Source organism: Schistocerca gregaria, chromosome 1 (assembly GCF_023897955.1).
Source record: "Schistocerca gregaria isolate iqSchGreg1 chromosome 1, iqSchGreg1.2, whole genome shotgun sequence".
NCBI lineage: Eukaryota > Metazoa > Arthropoda > Insecta > Orthoptera > Acrididae > Schistocerca > Schistocerca gregaria.
In genome coordinates this window covers 609,108,516-609,131,294 of record NC_064920.1, presented here as the reverse complement: position 1 = coordinate 609,131,294, position 22,779 = coordinate 609,108,516, and the positions used below count along the sequence as shown (strand labels likewise).

Here is a 22,779-nt window from a genome sequence, read left to right as displayed (position 1 = left end):
AAATGATGATGATTAGGACAACACAACATCCACTTGCTGAGCGGAGAAAATCTCTGACCCAGCTGGGAATCAAACCCGGGCCCTGTGGATTGACATTCTGTCATGCTGACCACTCAGCTACCAGGATACCTTGAACTGCTTCCCAAACACCACGAACCCAACCCCACAGGTCCTCCCACTGGGACATCCCATTGCAGCTGGTACAATGTTCCAACAAAACTTCCTTTGTTGACCAATGCCTCCAAATCATTGTCTGTAATCTCCCAACCTACATTCAAGACACATCAAGAAAATGTTTTCAAAGTTCCTGTCCTGTTACCTGTGTATGCTGCATCTGTAGTGGAGAACAGGATTACTGAAATATATTGATAACTTTACAAAAGCCTTTATTGACAGCCAATATCCTGTCCAGCTCACACATAAAAATATATCCCACGCCATCTCCTCTTCTGATGCCAATAATCCTATTAACCAGGCCAAGACCTGGCCTCGGAAACTTCAATCACATCCTCCACCAAGGCTTTCTCCATGTCTTCTCATGCCCTGAAATGAGTGATAGTCTGCCCACATCACCCAAAGTAGTATTCTGTGGCCCATCAAATTTACAGTACATTCTTGTCCATCACTACTCCAGTTCTGCTCCCCATCCTGCACTCTATGGGTCATTCCATTGTGATGAACGCAGTGCAAGACCTGTTCCTTACATTCACCCAGTCCCTCCCACAGCAGTCCAATCACAGGCACCTCCTACCCAACAAAAGGCAGCACTAGGTGTGAGGGTAGCTATGTTATATCAGCTATGCTGTATTAACTGTACAGCATTCTATGTGACAAGTAAACCCTCTCCACTCACTTGAACAGCCATCGCCAGATTGAGGCAAACCATGAGCTTGACTATCCAGGCGCCAACCATGCAGCACACTGCGACAATAACTTCCAACAGTTGCTTCACTGCATGGGCATTTGGATTCTCCCTTCCAGCACAAGTTGCTCTGAACTATGATGCTGAGAATTCTCTCTCCAGCATATCCTGTGCACTCACAATCCTCAGGCCTAAACCTCCATTAACTTGTTTCCCACTGCCTCTATAGCCGGCCGGTGTGGCTGTGCGGTTCTAGGCGCTTCAGTCCGGAACCAAGCGACCGCTGCGGTCGCAGGTTCGAATCCTGCCTCGGGCATGGGTGTGTGTGATGTCCTTAGGTTAGTTAGGTTTAAGTAGTTCTAAGTTCTAAGGGACTGATGACCTCAGATGTTAAGTCCCATAGTGCTCAGAGCCATTTGAACCATTTTGAACCACTGCCTCACCTTACCATTTCCCTTTCTCTTCAGTCCACAACACACTTTCCCCATCCAAATCATGTAATGCTTTCTCTCACCTCTCTTCCTCCCCCCATGTGAGTTCTCTCTCTCTCTCTCTCTCTCTCTCTGTCCATCTATTTTTCCTCCCCTCTTCCTTACTCTCTCGCTGTTCACCACCACCTTCCTCTCCTTTCATTCTCTCCCTCCTCCTCAGAAATCCTTTCATCTTATTGTGCAGCTGCTGAGTTATGTGACGAAAGACCTGTCTCACACAATCCTGCTATCCCCTCCTTGTCTCAAATGTCCTTCCCTATCCTCTCCCCACCTCCATCTGCACAAGCAACTGCTTTCAATAATCAGTATTCAGTAATCAGACATGCCACTACTGTGAGCATGTACACTTGGATGCATGTGTGAATGTATGTACTCTTATTACAAAAACAAAAAGAGCAAGAGCTCAAAAGCTAGTCTTAACTGTTTTCTGTTACAGGTTTCTGGGTGCCAAGCACCAATCCTCAAGTGGCGGCTATTCCATTATTTTTTACATTAAGTTTTCTGTACGATTTGATTACTCTCTGTATACTTACATGTTGAATTGTGTACTTTCAGGTGAAGTTGCCATGTATGAAGTTTTGTTAATTTATGCAAATTTTTAATTAAGTTCTTAACTGAACAATGAAGGGTTATCCAGCTCAGAAGCATTAGGGCAGAAAATTATATAGTCGAATCCTGGAATCTAACAAGCATAGTGGCTCAGTAGACAAAAGTAAATTTGTGTGTGATTGATCTGTGATTAAGAATATATTTCATGTTTGTTTTAATTAAACTGAAACTGGTTACTAGAAAGAATGTCGCAAGGCTTTCTAATGATTGGGTTAAGTATTCACTTAGATTTCACCGTTTCTTGTTGTTATAACAATTCCAGTTCCCCATTTCTTTTAAGTAATAAAGCTTTCAATGAAACAAAATATTACCCACTTCAAATATGTACATGACATATACCATACTTTCATAAGTACAATCAGCTGAAGGAAAAAAAAATTATTAATAGAAGGAGTAGAACAATAGCAAGTGGAATAGTTTCAACTTGCATCTCAAACAGTATGGGATCTTTTCATCTATTAACATGAACTACATTTATTTGTGTTGAGGATCAGCTGCCAATGATTGCACCAGGCATTGATCAGAACTGCATCCAGTGTGTTCAGTAGCTTCTGTCAAAAACTGCTATACATCTTTAATGAGCACCTAGCATATGTACTATATATCTTTAAAGGGCACCTAGCATATATGTACTGAATGCACAGCAGAGTTGTTATTTCCCTGAGAGATTTCTATCATCTGTTTCACATTGGAACTTCCAACAACGAGCAGTCCCATCCTTTGTGCAAGCTCAAGTCCAGCAAACCGATTGGGCCCTGTCCCAAGAGCTAAGGTAATTCGTGCTGGCTCACCTGAGTCATGAGTAACAATTAATTACTCACATCTGTTGGTAAGGATTATTCACCTTCAGGCCATATACACTTGACCTGATCAAGGTCTGTCACTCATCCTGAAGTGTTCATAATTTTGCCAGGGCAGGTGTATGTATTGCTATATCAGGCTTCACCAGTAGGATAGGAGGTACCTTATTAGTTTGTCTTTTAATGCTCAGCTCAAATGCCTTAATTGTGTTCATTAACAAGCACCTGTGATTGTTGACTTGGTTTTAACACCTCATAGTACATGACGTTGAGCTGGTCCCATCAAATGCAGAGCAAGATCTTGGAGCCATAAATATTCGGTTTGGCCGTATACGTGAAAGCATGGCCGGGATATCACCACGATTTTTTGCCTTTAGGTTTATCGTAATGAGCCCATTTTTTGTCCCCAGTCACAATGTGATGCATAAATCCCTTCCATTTTTGCCTCTGGAGCAACTGTTCACAAACACACAAATGCCGTTCAACGTCTCTTGGTTGCAACTCACACGGGACCTAAGTTCCTTCTTTCTGAATCATGCCCATAGCCTTGAGACATTTTGAAACAACTTGCTGTGTCACTCTCACTAATCGTGCCAATTCTTCTTGAGTTTGACGTGAGTCTTCACTCTGCAGTGTCTCCGATTCTGCATCTTCGAAAACGTTCTGTCTTCCACCACTATGCCAGTCAACGATGTTAAAATCACCATTCTTGAAGTGTTGAAACCACTCATGTCACATTGTGTCTCTAATAGCGTCCTTACCATATGTACTTGAGAGCATTCGATGAGACTTCAGGCACTCTTTTCTTCATATTGAAACAAAACAGTAACACCTCCTGCAAATGACGAGAATTAGGCTCGTAAACTGACATTTTCAGTCAAGAACAACTTTATGATACAGGCACAAATCAACTAATGCTTGAATGAGGTTGTGTTGACTGAGGTCCAAGCTAACTGCCTGACGTCTGCAATCTGTTTCTTTCGACCCCTACTTACCGTTGTCGCCACCTGTCGGGAAACGGCATAAGCAAAGTTGTACACTTTGTATTACATGACCAACATGCTATTCCGTGTTGCTCAATTATTTCTCAGTAATGTTGGCATCTCATGAATTAAAGAATGACTCAAGGTGGTGAAAGCCTATACACTGTTCTTTCTACAACTTCTGTACAGAATGTGCATTGTAGATAGCCGTGTTCTAACCTTGAAAGATGCCATTGCATTTTTGGAAAAGGTGCAACAATTTCAGGTGCTTGACATACCAAATGGTTTATACACCACAATTACCCTGTACTGCAGTTACATTACATGGTGAACCAGTAGTCATTAACTTCTTAATGTCAAACACTTTAAGTATGGAAGCTCTTGAACGCCGTACAGGAACAGGCATTTGTGTGATTGGGAGATCCACTCTCCTGGTCCTGTGTTCTTTATCAGACCCTGTTCAATCATTTTCTTTCCTGTTTTGCTGATGCGCTCATTACCTGTATTCAGTGCAGCGCTGTTATGACGTTCTATGTTGATTCATTGCTTACAGTTTATGTTGTACAAGTTGTTGCATTGATCATTCATATTTTGTACCCTTTTTAAGTTTTCTTACAATAGAGAACATTAACCATTAACCATACAGAAGCCACAGAAACTTTATGTGATACGTAAAATTCATCAACATGCAGTAGGTACTGATTTGGTATAGCTTACACATGTAGAAAGTCCAGAACATCTTGCATAGTGAATACTGACCAATCTGCGCCTAGTTTTATCCAGTTTCCCTAATACATAAATAGATAATTTTGATGTGTTTGCAGCTTCGAGATCATAACAATACAGTAAATACATTTGTCTCTACAGAACTACGTATGCTATCACTATCTAAATATGCATTTCATCTGAATGTTTGAGGAAAGATATTAAATGGGCTTCAGTGGAAACCAGTAATATTTATGGCACTATTCCTTTGTGGACTTTTATTTTAATAAAACTTGGATCAATAATTTGCATTCCTGGCTGGCAATAAGCAGAAATACTCTCTTGAATACCGAAGGTGACTATCATAGGACTATAATAATTGGTAACTTTGAAATATATGAAACTAATGGTTTAGGGAAAAAAAAGCTACCATTCATTCTATGCGCAAGGAGATGAGTAGTGGACAGACTCATGAAAGGTAAGTGTTTTCTGCAGTGGTTTCAACTTTTGCCTAAGTTACTCTTCAGAGCAGAGAGACAAAGGAAAGAGAGAGAGAGAGAGAGAGAGAGAGAGAGAGAGAGAGAGGGAGGGAGGGAGGGAGGGAGGGAGGGAGGGAGGGGTTGAACTATTTTTCCACTATGAAGAATGTGAAAATTCAGCAAAAACACTCCTTTTTTATGATTCCTCTTGCCCTCGTTTCTAATATGAGGGTGTCCTATCCCTCAATAATTATTTTAAAACAAGATATTAAATTACTATAGAACAATGTCTTGAAACCATCAGAGGCAGTTGTAATGAATATTTATTTGTAGGCAACTATTTTCAGTCAAGCAACCACCTTTCAGTTGCAGAATAACATGACAACAGTTTCAAAGCAGTTTCCCTGTAAATTAAATTTGGTACAGTGTTGGCCAGACATTGTGCTTAACACTGTAATAACACTTTCTGTTTTTGTCTTGGTGACTGCTGGAAAATCTATCAGATAAAAGACACAAATGCAGGTGACAGTTACAGTAAATAAAAAAAAAATTGTGTTTTTCATGCTCAGCAAACTCCCTTAAGCTGGATGTAATGTTAATCTGTGTTTTGAACATATAGTCATTTGACTGAAACTATTTGCCTGTGAAAAATTTTCATTACAACGTCATTTGGTAGTTTTGTGGTGCCATTATTTAAACACATTGAAGTCTTGCAGCACTGTTTACAGAAAACACTTAACATATTACTGTTGGTTGGTACTTGTTCTCCTCCAATAAGTAGACACTCTGCTCTGTGCGTTAGACGTAGTAAAGTAATTAATTTTGATATTCCATATTATTCATTTAAGTACATGATTATACGAATTAAAGATTATCTCACAAATAGAATACGATATTTGAAATGTGGCAACATTCTTCTCTGTGAACGTTCCATTTGCACTGTAAACAAATTTGTGTGGAAATCAATGGTTTGCATTTTTCTTGGAAAGTGGTATACCATGTAAGGGAAAATGTCATCCAAATAAACATATTAAATTTGGTATCATTTATTAAAAAGTAAATCACCTTTAAAAGAGTTAATATATATAAATATATTTATACAAATTTAGTAACAAACATATTACTCTGTTACAAACATTTTATATAAATAAAGGCACATGCAGTCTTCTAGTAGGAAATTACAAATGGTCTGTGATTCCTCCCCCCCTCAAAAGATGAAATAATTAAAACACACACAAAATTGTTGCTTTTTAACAAATAAGTTGACATGCTGTCTTATAAAGGCAATTATCTTAAGCCCAAAAAAGCTTCTCTAAAAAAATGATGCATATGTCTCTATGTACACACAATTTTAGTGACAGGCAGTATTTTAAAGTATGATTGATGCTGCTTTCCAAAGTTGCGTTTCTGTGGATTTATGACCCTAAGTACTGAGGTTATCAGCACCCTGCCTGCTATTCTAAGTGTGGCTCAGGTACAACTTCAATGCATGAAACAGTGTCAACCCCGTGGAAATAAATCCAGATTTTATAATGCTCTTCAGAAGCAGGACAGAAATTTGAACTGATAAATGTTTGCAAAGAATCAAGTTATTTTGTTAACCATTCGTACATTAATTATGCCTATAGAAACATACACCTCTTCTAATAACAAGGCCACATTTGTTTTGAATAATAGGTACTTAACAGTTGCCACAGTTTTCTGTCTCACATTAACTTGTTCAAAGTTTTTCAGTTTTGTAGTTGACATTCACAAATGAACACTTTCTTTACTCTTCACATTACCTTCCAACCCTGTTTCCTATGACCAAATAGAAGTCCCTTATGAGGCAGCATGTACCAACTGAACTGTTTCCCAAATGATTAAGTGTGAGGATTGGTCAGAGTATGTTTTGTAACATCTAGAGCATGACAATTCCAGCACACAGAGAGATTATAATGCTTTGAGAACATCAGCTCGTTTAACAGGGCAGAGTCACAGTGTCCCTCACCCACTACTGTAGGTTTAATTAGTTAATAACTGGACTACAAAAATTTTGAATATAAAAAAAATAATTTTGTGGAAGCTAAAATTTGTATTCCCTATACAATGTGTTCCACTAAATACAGAAGGAAATAATAAAAGAGTATTGACAGCAGTATACTAAAGACTTGTGAAAAATGAGTGAGAAATAACTTTTACACTTTCCTGCGGGCATCACTGTTGGCATGGAGGTAAACTTGGAGTCAACAAAGGTCACAAGGTCAGCTAACAAATTTGAGATTTAACAGAAGACAAAGCACAGAGAACCACTTTGTATTTATTCTGTTGTATTCCATGTAATCAGGGCTGGAGCACTGATCTACAGACTGAGACGTGTATGAGTAGTCAAGATAATTGACATTTTCTTACTTGCGGTGGTAAATCAATTGGGTGTGAACCTAACTTTCATCAGTGCAGATTGTTGAAGTTATTTAATCTACACTAAGTAGGTAGGTTGTATTGCACATAATCATATAGCATGCTAAAGCTCACAAACCATAAGTCTGTGCTAAACAAATGTGCATTATCCAATGAAAGCCCCCGTGTACAGGCACTGTACTTTATAAATTGCTTTTAATAGCAAAATGTATCGTAACAGGACATATATCAAATATTTGCAATGTACAACAATCACTGCATGTTGCTGGCTGCTGTGAAAACTGATTGTAAAGCCCAGTGTGAAATACACCCACAGTACAGCTATCATAATCATTTGTGAGATTTTCATATGAGTGATGGGATTTAGTAGGCGTAAGAATTCTGCAGGGCCTAATATTCTCACGAAGTTACCAAGGGAGTTAATGGATTTGGCATTAGCCTTTGGCAGTAGGACAAGTTTCACAGTTTGGAGTGTACAGTTGTCTTTCTTGTTGTACTAGTTTTCCTGTAAAAGTATTTACTTCAATTACATTATTTTTGCTTAATCCTAAATTCATTATTCACTCAAGAGTCCTAATAACATTTGGTTTTACACACAACACTGTAGCAGGAAATTTCAAACTTGTACATTATGCTAGCTCAAGCTGTTGCATACATTACTACTTTCTGATTTTATGTCAGGAGACGGGACTGATCTGTGTGAGTAGGAAAATGCCTTTGATCCAGAAAGCATATGCAAAGCTTCAGGCAGCTCAAGTATGGAATTCAGTATGAAGTCTGGCCGTGGATCCAGTTCTTGTTGTCCTGTAAGTGGAACCCATGCAGTTGTTCCAATATCAGCCAACAGTGCACCACAGATGTCAGTTTCAAGTTTGTCACCAACCATGAGACAGTGTTCTGGTTCTGTCTGAAGCTGTTTGCATGCCTCTAAAAATATTGCTTTTTGAGGTTTTTCCCAAGGCAGATCTCCAGATACCAATATACAGTCAAAGCAGTTTTGAAGACCTAATCCCTGTATCTTCTCCCACTGAGCACGAGATGTTCCATTTGTTATCAAACCTAAATGATACTGAGACTGAAGTTTATGCAGCAAAGCCCAGATCTCAGCACCAGGAAGTAGGTATGTCATTCTTAATTGAAGCCACATCCTGTATACATTGTCTGTAAACAATTGTAATGGATAATTAAAATGTGTTCAATGAATATATCAGTAAAAGTTACATATTATAATTGAAAATACATTATTAGTAATAATAACTAGAATAATAATGTTCCTATTAATTGTCATTATTAAGGATTTACAGATGCCATAGTTTCTTTGTTTGCTATGAAAATTCTTGACATAATAGGACAGTTAGTAACAACCAACCTGATATGTGTGCATATGTAGAGCCAAGTGCTTGAGTCCATAGAAAGAGTCGCCATTGGTCAAGACTCATGTCACTATTTTCTGGACAAGATTGGAAATTCTTCAGAAATATACGTGTGTATGCTTCAGCTTTTGATTTTGGTACATCATATTCTTCTTGTAAGTATTCTGAAACCTGTTAATTTACAGTGTTTGTGGTTTATTTAGCTTGTATGTTACTCTGTCAAAGTAGGTAAAAATTTAAATATAGACCATTAATTAAGATTGACTGTATTATGAATGACGAACCAACATTTCCTGACTTCTTTTTCCCATTTTTGCCTTTCACTCAAGGTTTGAGCTTGATGGTCATCAAAACAAGGCATTTGTTTATTACTTCCTAGTTCACAACTATAATAAGCAGTTTCTCTATAATTAGCAGTTTCAGTTGCCTTAGACACAACTGGATTGCTTTCAGCATGGAAAAGAACACCCCACTAAGTACGACATTAGATTATTTTGTTTGTTTTTAAGTCCATAGTCTGTAACTCTTAAACAAAACTGTTAATTTATTCCTAAATCTGAATTACTGTATTTGCTATTTATTGTTGTATTCAGAAGACCTCAGCAGATCTGAATGTTACATGTAAAGAAAACTGAGTAACATTGAAGTATGTAGTATTATGTTAGAATAGAGGAAATTTTCAGCAAAGAACTGACTCCACAAAGAAGCTTTTGACAGAAGATTGTTTCATATTCTCAGAAAGGAGAAGATATACTTTTTAAACTAGAGCAAGAGACTGTGTTTTTATGGCAAGAAGGTTGTGAGCGTCTTAATAATTATTCAGCTAACTGAAAATAAATATGAATCATCTTGCAGCCAGATAACACTGCATGAGCCCTATTATTTATCATATGTCTTTAATTCAGATCTTAATAATACTGTGTTCAGCCGGTTCTTGTTTGCCCCCCTCCCCCCCTGTGTAATTCACTAATCAATTTTTAATATCTCTACCATTTTTTCTTATAACACTACAGCTTTCTCTAAAACTTGACACCGGCCTGTATGACCGAGCGGTTCTAGGCACTAGTCTAGAACCGCGCGACAGTTACGGTCGCAGGTTCGAATCCTGCCTCGGCCATGGATGTGTGTGATGTCCTTAGGTTGGTTAGGTTTAAGTAGTTCTAAGTTCTAGGGGACTGATGACCTCGGAAGTTAAGTCCCATAGTGCTCAGAGCCATTTTCTAAAACTTGACAGTGAGCCAGTGAGGTATTTGCATTCAAGTGCTGTACTAACCACTTTGGTCTCATTGCTTGAGCTGAGTATTATACAGCCTTCTCTTTGATTTCTCACAATGTCATCGTCAAGATGCAGCTTTAGCCAAAAAATTGGCAAGTACGAGACATGACTGTGTCTCTTAAAATATATGTACTTTGTGTGTTGCCTGTAGACTTTAAACTTATTCTACGGATTTCTCCCAGAACCTGAAATTCGATTGCCTTGGAGACAACTGGATTGCTTTCAGCATGGAAAGGAAAGCTCTTCTAGCTAGTATGACATTTAGGTTTTGTTTGTTTGTTTTTAAATCCATAGTTTGTGAATGTTAAACAAAACTTTTAATTTGTTCCTGAATTTGAATTATTTGCTATTTTATTGTATGTATTCAGAAGACCTCGGCAGATCTGAATTCTACATGTAAAGAAAACTGAGTAATATTAAAGTATGTAGTATCATGCTAGAATAGAGAAAATTTTCAGGAAGGCGCTGATCTGCTTAGTCACTACTGCAAAAACTTTTCAAGCTAAAACTGAATGGCAAACAGATATTACATACACAGTTATTACTGGAACCAACTCTCGGAAGACAAAATTGTGTAGAGGCACGCAGTCACATTTATGTCTATGAAGAAACACTGTCCTACTTAGCTATCTAAATACTTTTGTTAAAGAAACCTTTTGCAAGAATGTCTCAGTGTATACTCTCTCTCTCTCTCTCTCCCTCCCCCCCCCCTACCTCCCTCTCTCTCCCACAGTCATTATTGTGACAGCTGACATATCTGTCAATTCTTTACACTTACCGATACTCCTTACTTAATCTTCAATTTCAGTCATTGTCTGTCTTCATTGCCATTGTAATTTTTTTCACGTTGGACACTACAGACATCAAATTAAGATTATGCTTGTGATTCATATATGTGTGAATTAATAAAATGAAGAATTCAATAGGAATTGGTTTAAAAGATATCCTTAAACTTTTCAAAATAAAGTTGAGCACTTTCAGAAGGTTTACATACTTTTGGCAAAAGAGAATATACGTATATAAGCTCCACAATACTGCACTATGGATTGATAGATAGGAGAAAGAATTAACATATACAAACTGCTTCACAGCACTACACTACACTGTAGAGTCCTACAGTATACCATCTGATTATTGTTCACTAGCTCGTTTGGTACAAAATTTCCCCACAGTATTTTGGTGAATTTCTCAGGATGACTAATGCATTCAGTTATAAAAATACCCTTGTTGCTCTTTTTCCATCCTACGGCTTCGTGTGGTTGGTAGTGTCTAATTTCAACGTCATTGTGATCCATAAGAGAAAATAGCTTGTTTCATGCAATGACATAAATTTGGAATCATTTGAAGTTTCATTAGAAAACTTAACTACCAATTTTTGTACTGATAGAGCATTCCTGTTAGTTGAATCAAATGTACATGTGTGAACTTGATCATCTAAGAAATTAGAAATCTAACAAGAACAAAATTGCCTCCAAATTATTCCCTGTTAGTGTAATTACAGCAAATCAACTCATTTCGTTTCAAGTCTACTTCGTCCATCCAAGATAAGGTTCCAAGCTGCACTGAAATTTCTTTCACTAGTCATATTTCAGACTGGAACACAAAACATTCTTCTTGCTAAATTAGGAAAGAGACTGCTGTTGTGGATCGTCATTGTCACCACTGTCCATTCAGGTTAAATACAAGTCAATTTCATCATCAGATTGAGTATGACATGTTCCACAATCTAGTCACTCTGAAAATAGAGCATTTTTTTGACTGCTGAGCATGATTGACATTCTCTCAGTGGCCACTATAAAAACAGTGAGATATTACTGCCATGTCCTAATTTTGTTGTAGCTTATCAGGAACTGAATCTCATCTCACATTTGATGCACAGTATTTAGTGTTTCATCCCTATCAGAAACAGACCATTTTCAATAATCAGAAGGTCAATCACAGACACATTTCAGTTCTGTTCAACTTTTGAATTTCAGCTTTCTCCCCTACGAAACAGAGACAGCACTCATTCAACACTCATAGTATCCACAGTTAATAGATAATAATATGATAGTTGTGCTGTACTGTCTAGATACTTGTGCCACTGAAATTGGCACTTTGCAGTTTTCATTTGCAGGACATGCAGAATCTGTTAAACAAGAAAGTGGGTCCACAGTAATTTCAATGTACCTCTGTATCTTTGGGCCTTGTGTTACAATGACTTTTTAATTTGTATACCCGTAACAAAACAGACTGAATTGTTAGAAACTTCTTGCCTTCCAGCACTTCTGTTGCATCTTTGAATGGCTCTAGGAATGTGACGAGTTCTTTTGAGTGGTGTTGTCGTAGCTAGTAAGTTCTTAAGACAGACGTTTCTCTCCCGTGGCATTTTCATGATTTAATCATACTGCCTAACTGCAGCATTCTGTGGAAGCCTACCTAGTGTCCATTTCTTGCTTCAAGCTTGTCTGCATCAAATTCACATCACCAGTTTTCTTCACAAAGTGGACAGTATCTCTGACAGCATAAGTTGTGGAATTAATTACAGCAAACTCATTTATCAAATGATCATCATCAAAAATGCATTTCAGGACTGTGTTCAACACATTTGTAAAGCATTATGCATGCTGAAAGTATTGCAATGCCTTGCATACATTAGTACCTCAATCGTCAACAAGTGAAAGCATATTCAAATGCTGGCAGTTTACTCCTACAAAGCAAGTAATGTTTTCTAGATGTAGTTGTTAATAAATTCCTCAGATTTTTTCTTTCTTCACAGGAAAAGGGATTTGCTTTCACACTCCCCTTCACCTCATATATATGCGCCATGATCCTACAGCGGGGAACTGAGTGGCCACTGAGGTTAGGATAGTAGACTTTTTGACCATTTGAGCCCGCTCAAACGAGCACCAAGGAAGTTGAGTGCACTTGCTCGCCATGTCCAAAGCAGTTGTATTGACATCTGCCAGACTTGAGCAGAACTGGATTCACCGAGCAATATGAGTGAGCATAAATGTCAGATGCAGACCTCTGTTGCTCAGTTTTGAATATCTGTATGTGATGTCAAGATAACACTTGGGTAACAAAGCTGCTTTTAGATGTAGCACCTTTCAGTTACATTACTGCAGGTGCTCATTATCACAAAGAACATGTTACAGATTGTCAACTTTAGAATAATTTTGGGACTCATTTAAAAAATAAAGTTAGAAGTTAAACTGGAGGTCTTTTTGGTATTCATTGCTTTATTATTAAGGAGTTTTGTGTGCTCAGACACTGGAATTTAGCCAAATAATGACAAGTGTCAAACACTGAAAGACTGGATCAGTTTGGAAATGGAACAGATTTTACGAGAGTATCATAACTTTGTTGCAGAAGTGTATTTGATGCAGTTTTTCCATTCTTTAGTAAACCTATGTTTTCTGTTGAAAGCAATACCTGAATGGTCTGAAATAACTGATACATGTATCATTGCATCTGAACAACTTACATTTTTTATACAAAGTAATTTAGTGGAAAGCTCCATTTAAGCAGATGGCAAATGAACATTCTCCCATCTTGTTTCTTGATAACTGCCTGTGCATGGCTCTCAATGGTCCATTAGATAAAAATATAGTGGGATTCAGCTATAGGAGGGGGATGTAAAGATTTTCCTGCTATCAAGAAGTCACATACCACTGAAACTAAATAAAGCAGAGTATTTTTTGTGAAACTAAATATTTTGTGAGAAAGTCGGAACTCTTTCCTCTACAGTACACTAATTATTCAGTAATCTGAAACACCATTCATAGAGTTTAATATTTCTGGAAAGGATAATGAAACATTCAACATATTTTTTTTTTCTCTAGTTTAATGTAATTTACCTTCATACTTCCTAATGCAATATGACTGGATAAGATAAATTGGTCCGTGTACTTCTCTTAGTGATATCATACAATGCAACAAGATATGAGGAAGTCCACCAGAATGAAAGTAAAAAATAAGTACAAACAACAATTGTCACATGAGGATTTTCCACTCATGAGCTACCAAAGGAAAGACAAGAGATCAGAGCTGACACACACAAAGTCAACAGCAGGAGTCATGAATTATACTAAAACTTGGTATGAATCTAGCTTGTTAAGCAGTTCAGTGTTGAATTGCTGGTATACAAACTTGCATATATGTGAGGAGAGTCACGAGGGGTAGATTATGTGTGCAGTGCTTTCAATAGTTGACAAATGGCTTCCATGCCCATTCCTGATTCAGTTGTTTCGGCAAATTAAGAATATATTCTTCTTATATTAAAAATATTGTTAGTGCAAGATGGAGATATCTGACCAAAAGTATTTGAACACCTGTTAGTATACATTAATATGGATGTGTGCCTCCTGTGCCTTTGTGCCAGGTTGAACTCTGCTGTGGACACTTTCAACAAGGCATCTGAATGTCTTTGGAGCAACTGACGGTGCATTCTTCCTCAAGAGCCAAGACCAGAGAAGGTAGTGGTTTTTGATGCTGGGGTCTGGAGTGAAGTCGACTTTCTAATTCCTCCCAAAGATGTTCCATTGGATTCAGGTTGGGGGTCTGGAGGAGGAGGAGAAGAAATGGTGCCCTTACCATAACACAACACTAAACCTGATGGCAGGCAACCTCCGTGCACTCCCAAACCCTAACACTTCCATCAGATTGCCACATAGTGGAGCATGATTAATCACTTTAAATTACTCGTTTCCAGTTATTCATTGACCAGTGCCGCCCGCTCTTTTCACCGCCTCAGGCGTCAGTATTGGCTACAAAATGTGTGGCTTGTGAGAAGCTGCTCAACCATTGTGCCTCATTCTTTTAAAGTCCTTATGCACGGTCATTCTGCTAGCTGTTCTGCTGGTAGCACTCTGTACCTAACTAGTGGTTCCTTCCAATGGTATCATGTGTCTTTTTTATGACTATCCTCTGCAATGCTCTAGACAGTCCCAGTCTGTCAGCACATGAAGTCTGCCTGGTGTGGTTGTTACTTCGCATTTCCACTTCACAACTACAAATCCCATCACAGACAGTGAACATCTTATGACATCTAGTGGCCAATTACAGATTACATATGGATGTCAGCATCCTATTATGTATATATAGGTTCATGTTCACTTAAACTGGTGAGCAGTGTTTCTCAGGCAGAAAACTAATGTACAGCTATGATGAGTCATTTCACATAATTCCTTTTTTCTAAATCAAGTGCAAAATACGTCAAATATCAAGATCCTTTTTAACATAAACATTTATGGTTTATAGCATTTCATTTGAATCACAATGCACATCATCCTTATATGTTCAGTTACACAAGTTCGACCCTCTAATGATTCAGTCTTTGGCTATTTGAAATGAGATACTATGTTCAGGGACCACAGACCATCATTCGACTCAGTGCCAAGCATGTACTGTAAACTGAAAGTTTCAGCGTTGATGATTGAAAATGTGTACCGGACCAGGATTCGAACCAGGGACCTTTTGCTTACTAGGCAGGTATGTCAACCATAGCACCACCTGAGACACAGCATTATCGCAATTGTGCGGACATATCGGCACTTCTCATGGCCAATCCACATTCCCACTGAGCACCACCTATCCACAATCCCTATCAACAGCCTAGATCACATAAAATATTTCGAGAGACTTTGCTGTCATCTCCAGGTCTTAAAAATCTTTTTTTTTTTTTTGTGGAAAATATGTTCATATATACATCACAGATGCTTGTTGCATTATGACAAATCTTTTAGAATGTGCTGATGTTTATCCACGTGACAACTTGATGTGAAGTTCAGTGTGAAATGGACATGTTTTCACAACAAACATATTTTTAAGACCTGAAGATAAGCAAAGTCCATCAAAACTAATTGTCTTAAATAAAGAAACGCCCGCATTTTATGCCATCTAGCCTGCTGAATGTTTTTTAGCAACTGAAACAGATCACACTTTCATTGCTCTCAAAATTAGAAAATTCAATTGTACTATTTGAGTGTATCCTTAATGGCCTCTTTTTTATGCAGCAGTCTTACAAGAGAAGATGGAGAGTGTAACTCACACTGCTTTGGTTTCATCAACTTCATCTGTTCTAAGAGACAAAACTATATCAGTCAATCCCCTCAAGAAAACCTTTGGTTGCTAAATTACGAAACTTTATGATTTATGAATGTAGGTACTTTCCCATATGCTTTGCATTTAGCGTAATGCTTCACGTTATACCATGATAACGGCTCAGCCTCCTAAAAATCCAGTATAACTTTGTTAAATACATTTTGTTATTAAACATCTGTATGTATCATTGGATATTGTCAGTTATGTAGGATTGATATGTTAAAAGGTCTACCAGAAGATGAGAGCATAATCATAAGTAGTCTTCGGTATATACAGTTCCAAATTAAGGGAAGTCATTGTCCTGTGTATGTTGTTTTTATTTTGGGAATAAATGCATTCTCTATCAACTGCATCATCTTAACTTGCCTCAATAAATAATTTTAATTAGTAGTGAATAAATGAAGTCAATATTGCTCTGCTTGAAATTCATTATTCCATCTGAGAGACATCATTAACTTTCACCTATAAACATTAAATAACTGTCAATGCTGAGAAAGCACAGAATTATCCTGTCTTTAGGACCAAAGAAAGTATCTTAAGACAACATGTTAATGGTCTATGTTGCAATGTTTTTCACTAAGTAAATGTACTGCAATTTTAAAACGGCCTCAAGAGAGATTGTATTACGATCTGTGAAACATGTGAAAGCTTAAAACTTTTATCTGCGCCTAGTGAAAAAAATTCAAACACAATTTGTGAATTTGTTCCACACAGTTACATGACAGTTGTAACCCTTAGTCAGTACTGGTGGTAGTGTTCACTGGCAAATATTTCAGTAATGTCTCTCACTAACATCATGAACTGTCACACCAAATATAACACTAAAATATGCTACAGATTTTACGAAGTAAGTTGGGCACACTGGATAGATGTCAGCTTTCCAGCTAGTGAAAAAAAATGCATTCACGGGTCTGAAAAGGGAGCTGGATGCAAAAAGAAGAGATTATACGGAGAAGACAAGAAAAAAAAAAGAGCAAAAGAGTTGAGAATGCAGCAGTTTTACTGTTCTGAACAGAAGTATATTTTAAACAACTACTGTATGTGCACAGAGTGGAGGACCTGAATGTAAAAAGTTTCAATTGTGGTGAAAAAGTATTGTGTAGTATGGGCAGTGAGTGTGAAGTATCTGTAAACACTCTCATGTGTACTTCCAGACCTTCATAATATTCAAATACAGTGAGATGAAATCAGTGCCAGAGATCACTTAGTCCTACAAAGATTTTTTGCTACATAGAAATGTGTATCACTAGTATATACATCTTGTGACTGTGTATTCATTTAATCTAAATGCTTAATGCTTGGCATAGTAATATTGTTAGTACATCATGAAATATGCTATAAAAGTCCCTATACATGGTTTTTGTGTGAGCATAGGCTAATGATGGTAGCTGTGCAGATGAAAGCTAGGAAAAGTTACTGTACAAATATAATACAAGCTGAGTGTACATACATGAATCCTAAAGGACAAAAATCATAATTTTGGCTGAATAATTAGTCAATTACTTCACAGAATTAGTACAAAACTGAATTGAGTATACATGCAGTCTCTAAAACACAACAGACTATACACAAATAATTATATCAATTAGTCAACAACACCAAAGTTACAATCAGTCTCCAAAGCACTGTGTTAATTACTTCTGCTCTGTCATTTTTCTGTTTATATTGTCCCATGCTTCTTTGCATGCTACCTTAAATCTAGTCATCTAACAATGTTCTATGCTGCTGCTCAAGTATCCTCTACCTCCTCGATTCTTCTTTCTCTTTCCCATATTTCTTAACACTAACTTATCATGTGTTGTTTGTTAACTCATCTTTGTGTAAATTTCTCTTTCCTATATAATTTGCACATAATCTTCTTTATGAATGATCTGATCTCCTTTTTGACAATGATGTATTTTATCTCCTTTACTGTATTTCATATCCATCAGTATTATGAAAATAAAGAATGAAGGCTCTAATTTCACCGATTACTTTTGGTAAAATGGCAGTAGTCATTACTGGCAAGTAAAAACCATGTCTGTCGAAATGTCAGTCATTTATGTAAAGGAAAAGAACCTTAAAATGATCAAGCAATAATTTTCAGGCCAAATTCTAAGGCATAAGTTTCCGAACAATATTCAAACATAGCGCAGGTAGACCGTTACCTTCCTCGAACTAATGCTGGAGACAATAATTAGCACAATCTAAAACTGTGTGTACTAGGTATGAAGTCTTTGTAGAACAGCTACACTGATAATGGTGTTGACTCTGCACCAGTGCTTTGCTGGTGGGATGAACAATGTCAGTGATGTGAAATTTTGTATCTGAAATTGTGGCTGTATGCAATTCGTAATGGCAGCAATTACAAAAGACCAGTAACTGCAAATACCCCTTACTGTTAGCTGCAAATATTTCAGTTCACAAGAACTGATATACAAGGGGCCTGCTGAGATACTCTCTGGCCTGTCACTACACTTCTATTTCTTTCTTAATGGACTTACCAAATGTAATGGAAGGTCAAGAGTCAGTGTATAGTTATACTGTTTCTATTTACATTTGACAACTGAAAAGTACGCGTTGTTCTCCTCCATTGTTGTACCCCCAACCCATACCTATGATTATTCGTATTTTGTACTTTACATGCCTATTCACATTACTGCCAGTTTTGGACTTGATCTTGATCTAGAAATACTTTTTATTGTTAATATGATATTAAACAGAAGCAAATGAAGGTGAGAAATGTTTCCCTCTTACAAGCCACTCCCCTTTTTTCCCCTCTGAATATAGTCACTTTCACACAATTCAATTACATTTTTAATTTCACTGGTCTTTGTGTTCACACACAGTCTGAAACTTCACTGCTCAATCACCTGTAATGCTTGTTCTATTCTTTGCTGATTCTTCATTACATCATGTCTGTCCTCCAATATACCAGTAACCACTTTAAACAGTAAATATCAAAATGTTTCATGTTACCATATCATACAGCGCATTTCTCTATGTTTACCTATTCTACTCAATGCATTCTCTGTGTTTACCTATTTTACTCAATGCATTAGATTAAGACTGTTAATTTGGATACTAGGGATTGACTACAGGCCTTTTTTCCCAATAATGTGAGTGGTTACACTATCATTTCTCATGCTAACAGTCAATGGAAAGTTTTTCTCATAGCCTATTATCACAGCACACTTGTGTTACCCAAAAAATTCCTACAGAATTCACCACACTAGATAATGTAATTACACCCCATGCCATATAGTATACAATCTGATCATAAAATACCTCTATCCAACAGTGGCATAGATTGTAGTACTCCAGGACTCGTCCAAAAGTAGCCAGACTGAAGTTTTTCTTGTGAAATTAAGCATTATGGTTGTGTTGGAATTTATAAGCAAGTACAATCAATGACAATTTTTTGATCTCCACATGTTATCACAGAACTCTCACAATTGAAAAGTAATACAAAAATATATACTATTTTTACAGAATTTGTAATTTCCCATTATTAATGCCTACAATAACAAAGAAAATAAAATGCTTTATAGAAAAGACAACACAATTTAGTTATACAAAGTTAAAAGTAACTGACAACTAATCCCCAAATAGACGTTTTCCAAGTTCCATAAATCTGTGGGTTCTGCAAACTGACAGAGCATCATGTTTCTTAAGGACTTTTGCAACACTGTTGTTTGCATCAACAAGGCGACAAAGGAAATCTTCATATGCTGCTTTGGTATTTGCTGGTAGAGAACCTGTTTTAACTTTATTCAGTGTGTCAATAATACCTTGAGCCCATCCACTTTCAATTGCAAATTCAGATATCCAAGGGACAAGGGCCAACACGGCACTCATAGTCTGCATTCCTAAAAACCACAGTTCCATGAGTTCCATCCAATACTTCTTATATGCCATAGTAACAACAAGTGAGGTGGCATCATTTGATTCATCTACATTAAATGCATCCCATAAGAAACGAATTGTAGCTTGTATATACCGACAGATGGTGAAATCATTTTTCTTCACTTTCTTAGCCTGTTGTTTCAAAAGTAAAAGACCAAGAACCGCCATGTTGCCATGAAGGACCAGATTTTCTGGTATGTTTTTCAGTTCTGGTAAATTATTAAAAATAAATTTCAGTAATGTTGCAAACAAAGTACTTTCTTCAACAAGTTTTGGTTCTAATACAGTTATATTCATAAAAATATTACAAATACTAATCATGGCTGCTCTGGAATCCTTCATCTCCTCTAGTGTTTTTGGATCTAACTCTGGTTCTGGACCTCTTACTTTGCCCCTCTCCGATTTAGGGACAGGTGGCTTTTTATAGTGTACAATTGACCAATGAAATGCAAAAGATTCATACAATACTTCATCTTCTTTCACATCCAACAAAATTTTTCGGGCTTTTTCTTCTACAGCCAAATGACACAAAGCTGGAAGCATGAAACGCAATACATTTGCTTGACTAATTGGATCTTTCTGAACTGCTGCCATATCAGTCACTCCTGACTGGGAGGCTTGGGCCTTCTCAGTCAGATATCTTGATCTGTATGCATAAAATGTTTCATTAGCTATTGTTAACATAAAAGGTAATAAAGTATAAACTGCATTCCTCATGGCTGAGGTTTCTTGTGCAAGCCAAGCAGACAAAACTCTCACCATGGCACAAATAAACATTTTTGCTTTTATGTCTAAAGTGTCCTTATTTTTAGGAAAGTCTTTTGATACTTGCAAAAGAACATTCATCACAGCTGCAAATGCACCTTTCAGTGCTGTATACAGTTGCTGTTTTTCTTTCTGTTCCAGTTCAAGTGTGTCTGATGCTACAAATGAAATAGATAATTCTAACACAGTGAAGCAAGCTGAAACAAGATCTGCATTGGCCATAATAGCCTGAAATTTCTGGTCCTCAAGTTGCATTCTAACCTCAATTGAGCAAAGTTGAACCAAGAGCATAAAGAACTGACGAGGCTTATCTTCATCTGTCAGTGTCCACTCAACACCCAATATTTCTACCATGACTGAAGCAAGTTTAAGAGCAGGGTCTCTCTGTGATTTACCTATTTTGCTAGACAAAATATCTGTCAATCCTTTTTGAATAGTTCCAGGCCATATTTCCTCAGTGGCTGTTGCAGCAATTATGTCCTTCCTGCAATTAGCCAGTAAGGCCTGAAGCACCCCGCAGAGTTCAAACTTCCGCTCACTATGATCAGTCTCAAAATCTAGCGCTATTTTAGTCACTATCGCATGGAATGGTTTTGGATTATTGTCCCATGCAGAAGGCCCGACACAGCTAACAAGAGTCACTAATATACTAAGGGCTTCATCAGTCTGAAAACTTTGCTGCGAATATATCTCAGACATTTTGGAAATAGCACCAGCATCTAGCAAAGCTTTCTGACCAGGTTCATGTGCAGCTATATGCTGAAGGCATGTGTATGCCTCATTTACAACCATCAGATTATCATCAAGATCGTCATCATCTGCTTGTTGCACGATATCCAAGAACACGGGTATATTAGCAAGCATCTCTGGGTGAGTTGCGAGTTCAGCATCTGAACAGAAACTTGACAAGACTGACAATGCCACTGACTTGTAAACAGTTGGTGGACAATCAGCAGGAACGTCCGGGCTTAGCAACAGTCTCTTCAAAAACGGGAAACCAATTGCTTCAAACAGAAGTCTTTTGCTAGCGGTATTGCAATCTTTAGCTTTAACAAGTTTCGTCACCATAAAAAGGGCAGCAAACTTTTCAGTGTCGCTCTGGGACGCCTTGAGAATAGCTACACACTTCTTTACAGATTCTGGAACCCCTCCCGACATGATGGAGGAAGTATTCACACACTTTTATGAATGGAAACTACGTGAAGAACATAAACACAAATTCGCCGTTTGCACTGCTTAAACTTTCACTTCCAAACAACTGCGTAAACGGGCCGCTAAGCGACTAGCAGAAGCTGCCTATCAGTCAGTCTATTTTCGAAAACACATTGACCGTCGCCCCGAAGTCTATATTTGGAACACATGTCTAGAGTTTCCATAGCGTCTCCATCGGCTTCCGTGGTCGAGTTATTTCTAGCACTCAAACGCGAGTTCCGCCACTATCTATCGATTATCGGACAACATCGATATCCTTGTGTAGAGTCGCTTGAAAATTAACCTTGAACAACCGGTATATAGATGCGTCTTTGTTTTCGTTTAAACATACTGTACCTTTTCACACGTCAGCTGATCACTTTTCCTGGTAGTTATTAATGTATTGTCAAGATCAAATAATATCGCAGAAACCTTTCGGGTTGTTATCGAAACATCTTTGATATTTGTTCGCATACTGCGTATAATATTTCTTCCACAGGGGTATAATACACGGAGTATCATAAATCACTGTAGTGAGTAGTCGTTTTCTACAATTCACTTTTAAAGGCCTTTGAACTGAAACCAAAGCCCACAACGCCGAAGATAGGAACTGATCAGTTAATACACAATAAATGTCATTGATGTTCTAGAAGGCTGTATAGGTTATCTTCAGTAGAGGTGTAAAATGCATATTGCAGTCTAGTTCAGACTTAATTTTATTTGGAAAATGATACGTCAACAATTAATTTCTTCTTCCTATGTGTACCAGAAACAAGTACTATGAGGAAAAGTAGTTGCTCATTGTCTTAAAAACACTAGATGGTACAAATTGTACTCGCGAGACGCGCAAGCGGAACAACACAGCGTAACTCGATT

At 37.5% G+C, this 22,779-nt stretch overlaps 3 protein-coding genes across 4 annotated transcripts in view; 1 reads left to right on the top strand and 2 right to left on the bottom strand.

Annotated features, from left to right (window-relative positions):
- The window catches only part of LOC126358757 (RRP15-like protein), a 79,707-nt gene extending 74,943 nt beyond the window's left edge, over positions 1-4,764 (top strand). For both annotated transcript variants that reach the window (XR_007566226.1, XM_050007575.1), the window contains exon 6: positions 1,790-4,764. The gene's annotated coding sequence lies outside the window, so the exon portion shown is untranslated. The remainder of the gene's footprint in view (positions 1-1,789) is intronic.
- A 3,199-nt stretch (positions 4,765-7,963) lies between these two features.
- On the bottom strand, positions 7,964-8,458 carry LOC126364340 (N-acylneuraminate-9-phosphatase). The gene has a single exon (XM_050008050.1). The coding sequence runs from the start codon at positions 8,456-8,458 to the stop codon at positions 7,964-7,966; it is 495 nt and encodes a 164-aa protein (XP_049864007.1).
- A 364-nt stretch (positions 8,459-8,822) lies between these two features.
- Positions 8,823-22,252, bottom strand: LOC126358658 (neurochondrin homolog). The gene is made up of 2 exons (XM_050007567.1): positions 19,330-22,252; positions 8,823-8,873 (listed from the first exon to the last, which is right to left on the bottom strand). The coding sequence occupies exon 1, from the start codon at positions 21,868-21,870 to the stop codon at positions 19,639-19,641; it is 2,232 nt and encodes a 743-aa protein (XP_049863524.1). The 5' UTR covers positions 21,871-22,252; the 3' UTR covers positions 8,823-8,873; positions 19,330-19,638.
- Between the last annotated feature and the right edge of the window lie 527 nt (positions 22,253-22,779).

What these genes read in the sequence shown, in the direction of transcription:
- LOC126358658 (XM_050007567.1), bottom strand. Translation starts at nt 21,870, where the DNA reads ATGTCGGGAGGGGTTCCAGAATCTGTAAAGAAGTGTGTAGCTATTCTC.
- LOC126364340 (XM_050008050.1), bottom strand. Translation starts at nt 8,458, where the DNA reads ATGACATACCTACTTCCTGGTGCTGAGATCTGGGCTTTGCTGCATAAA.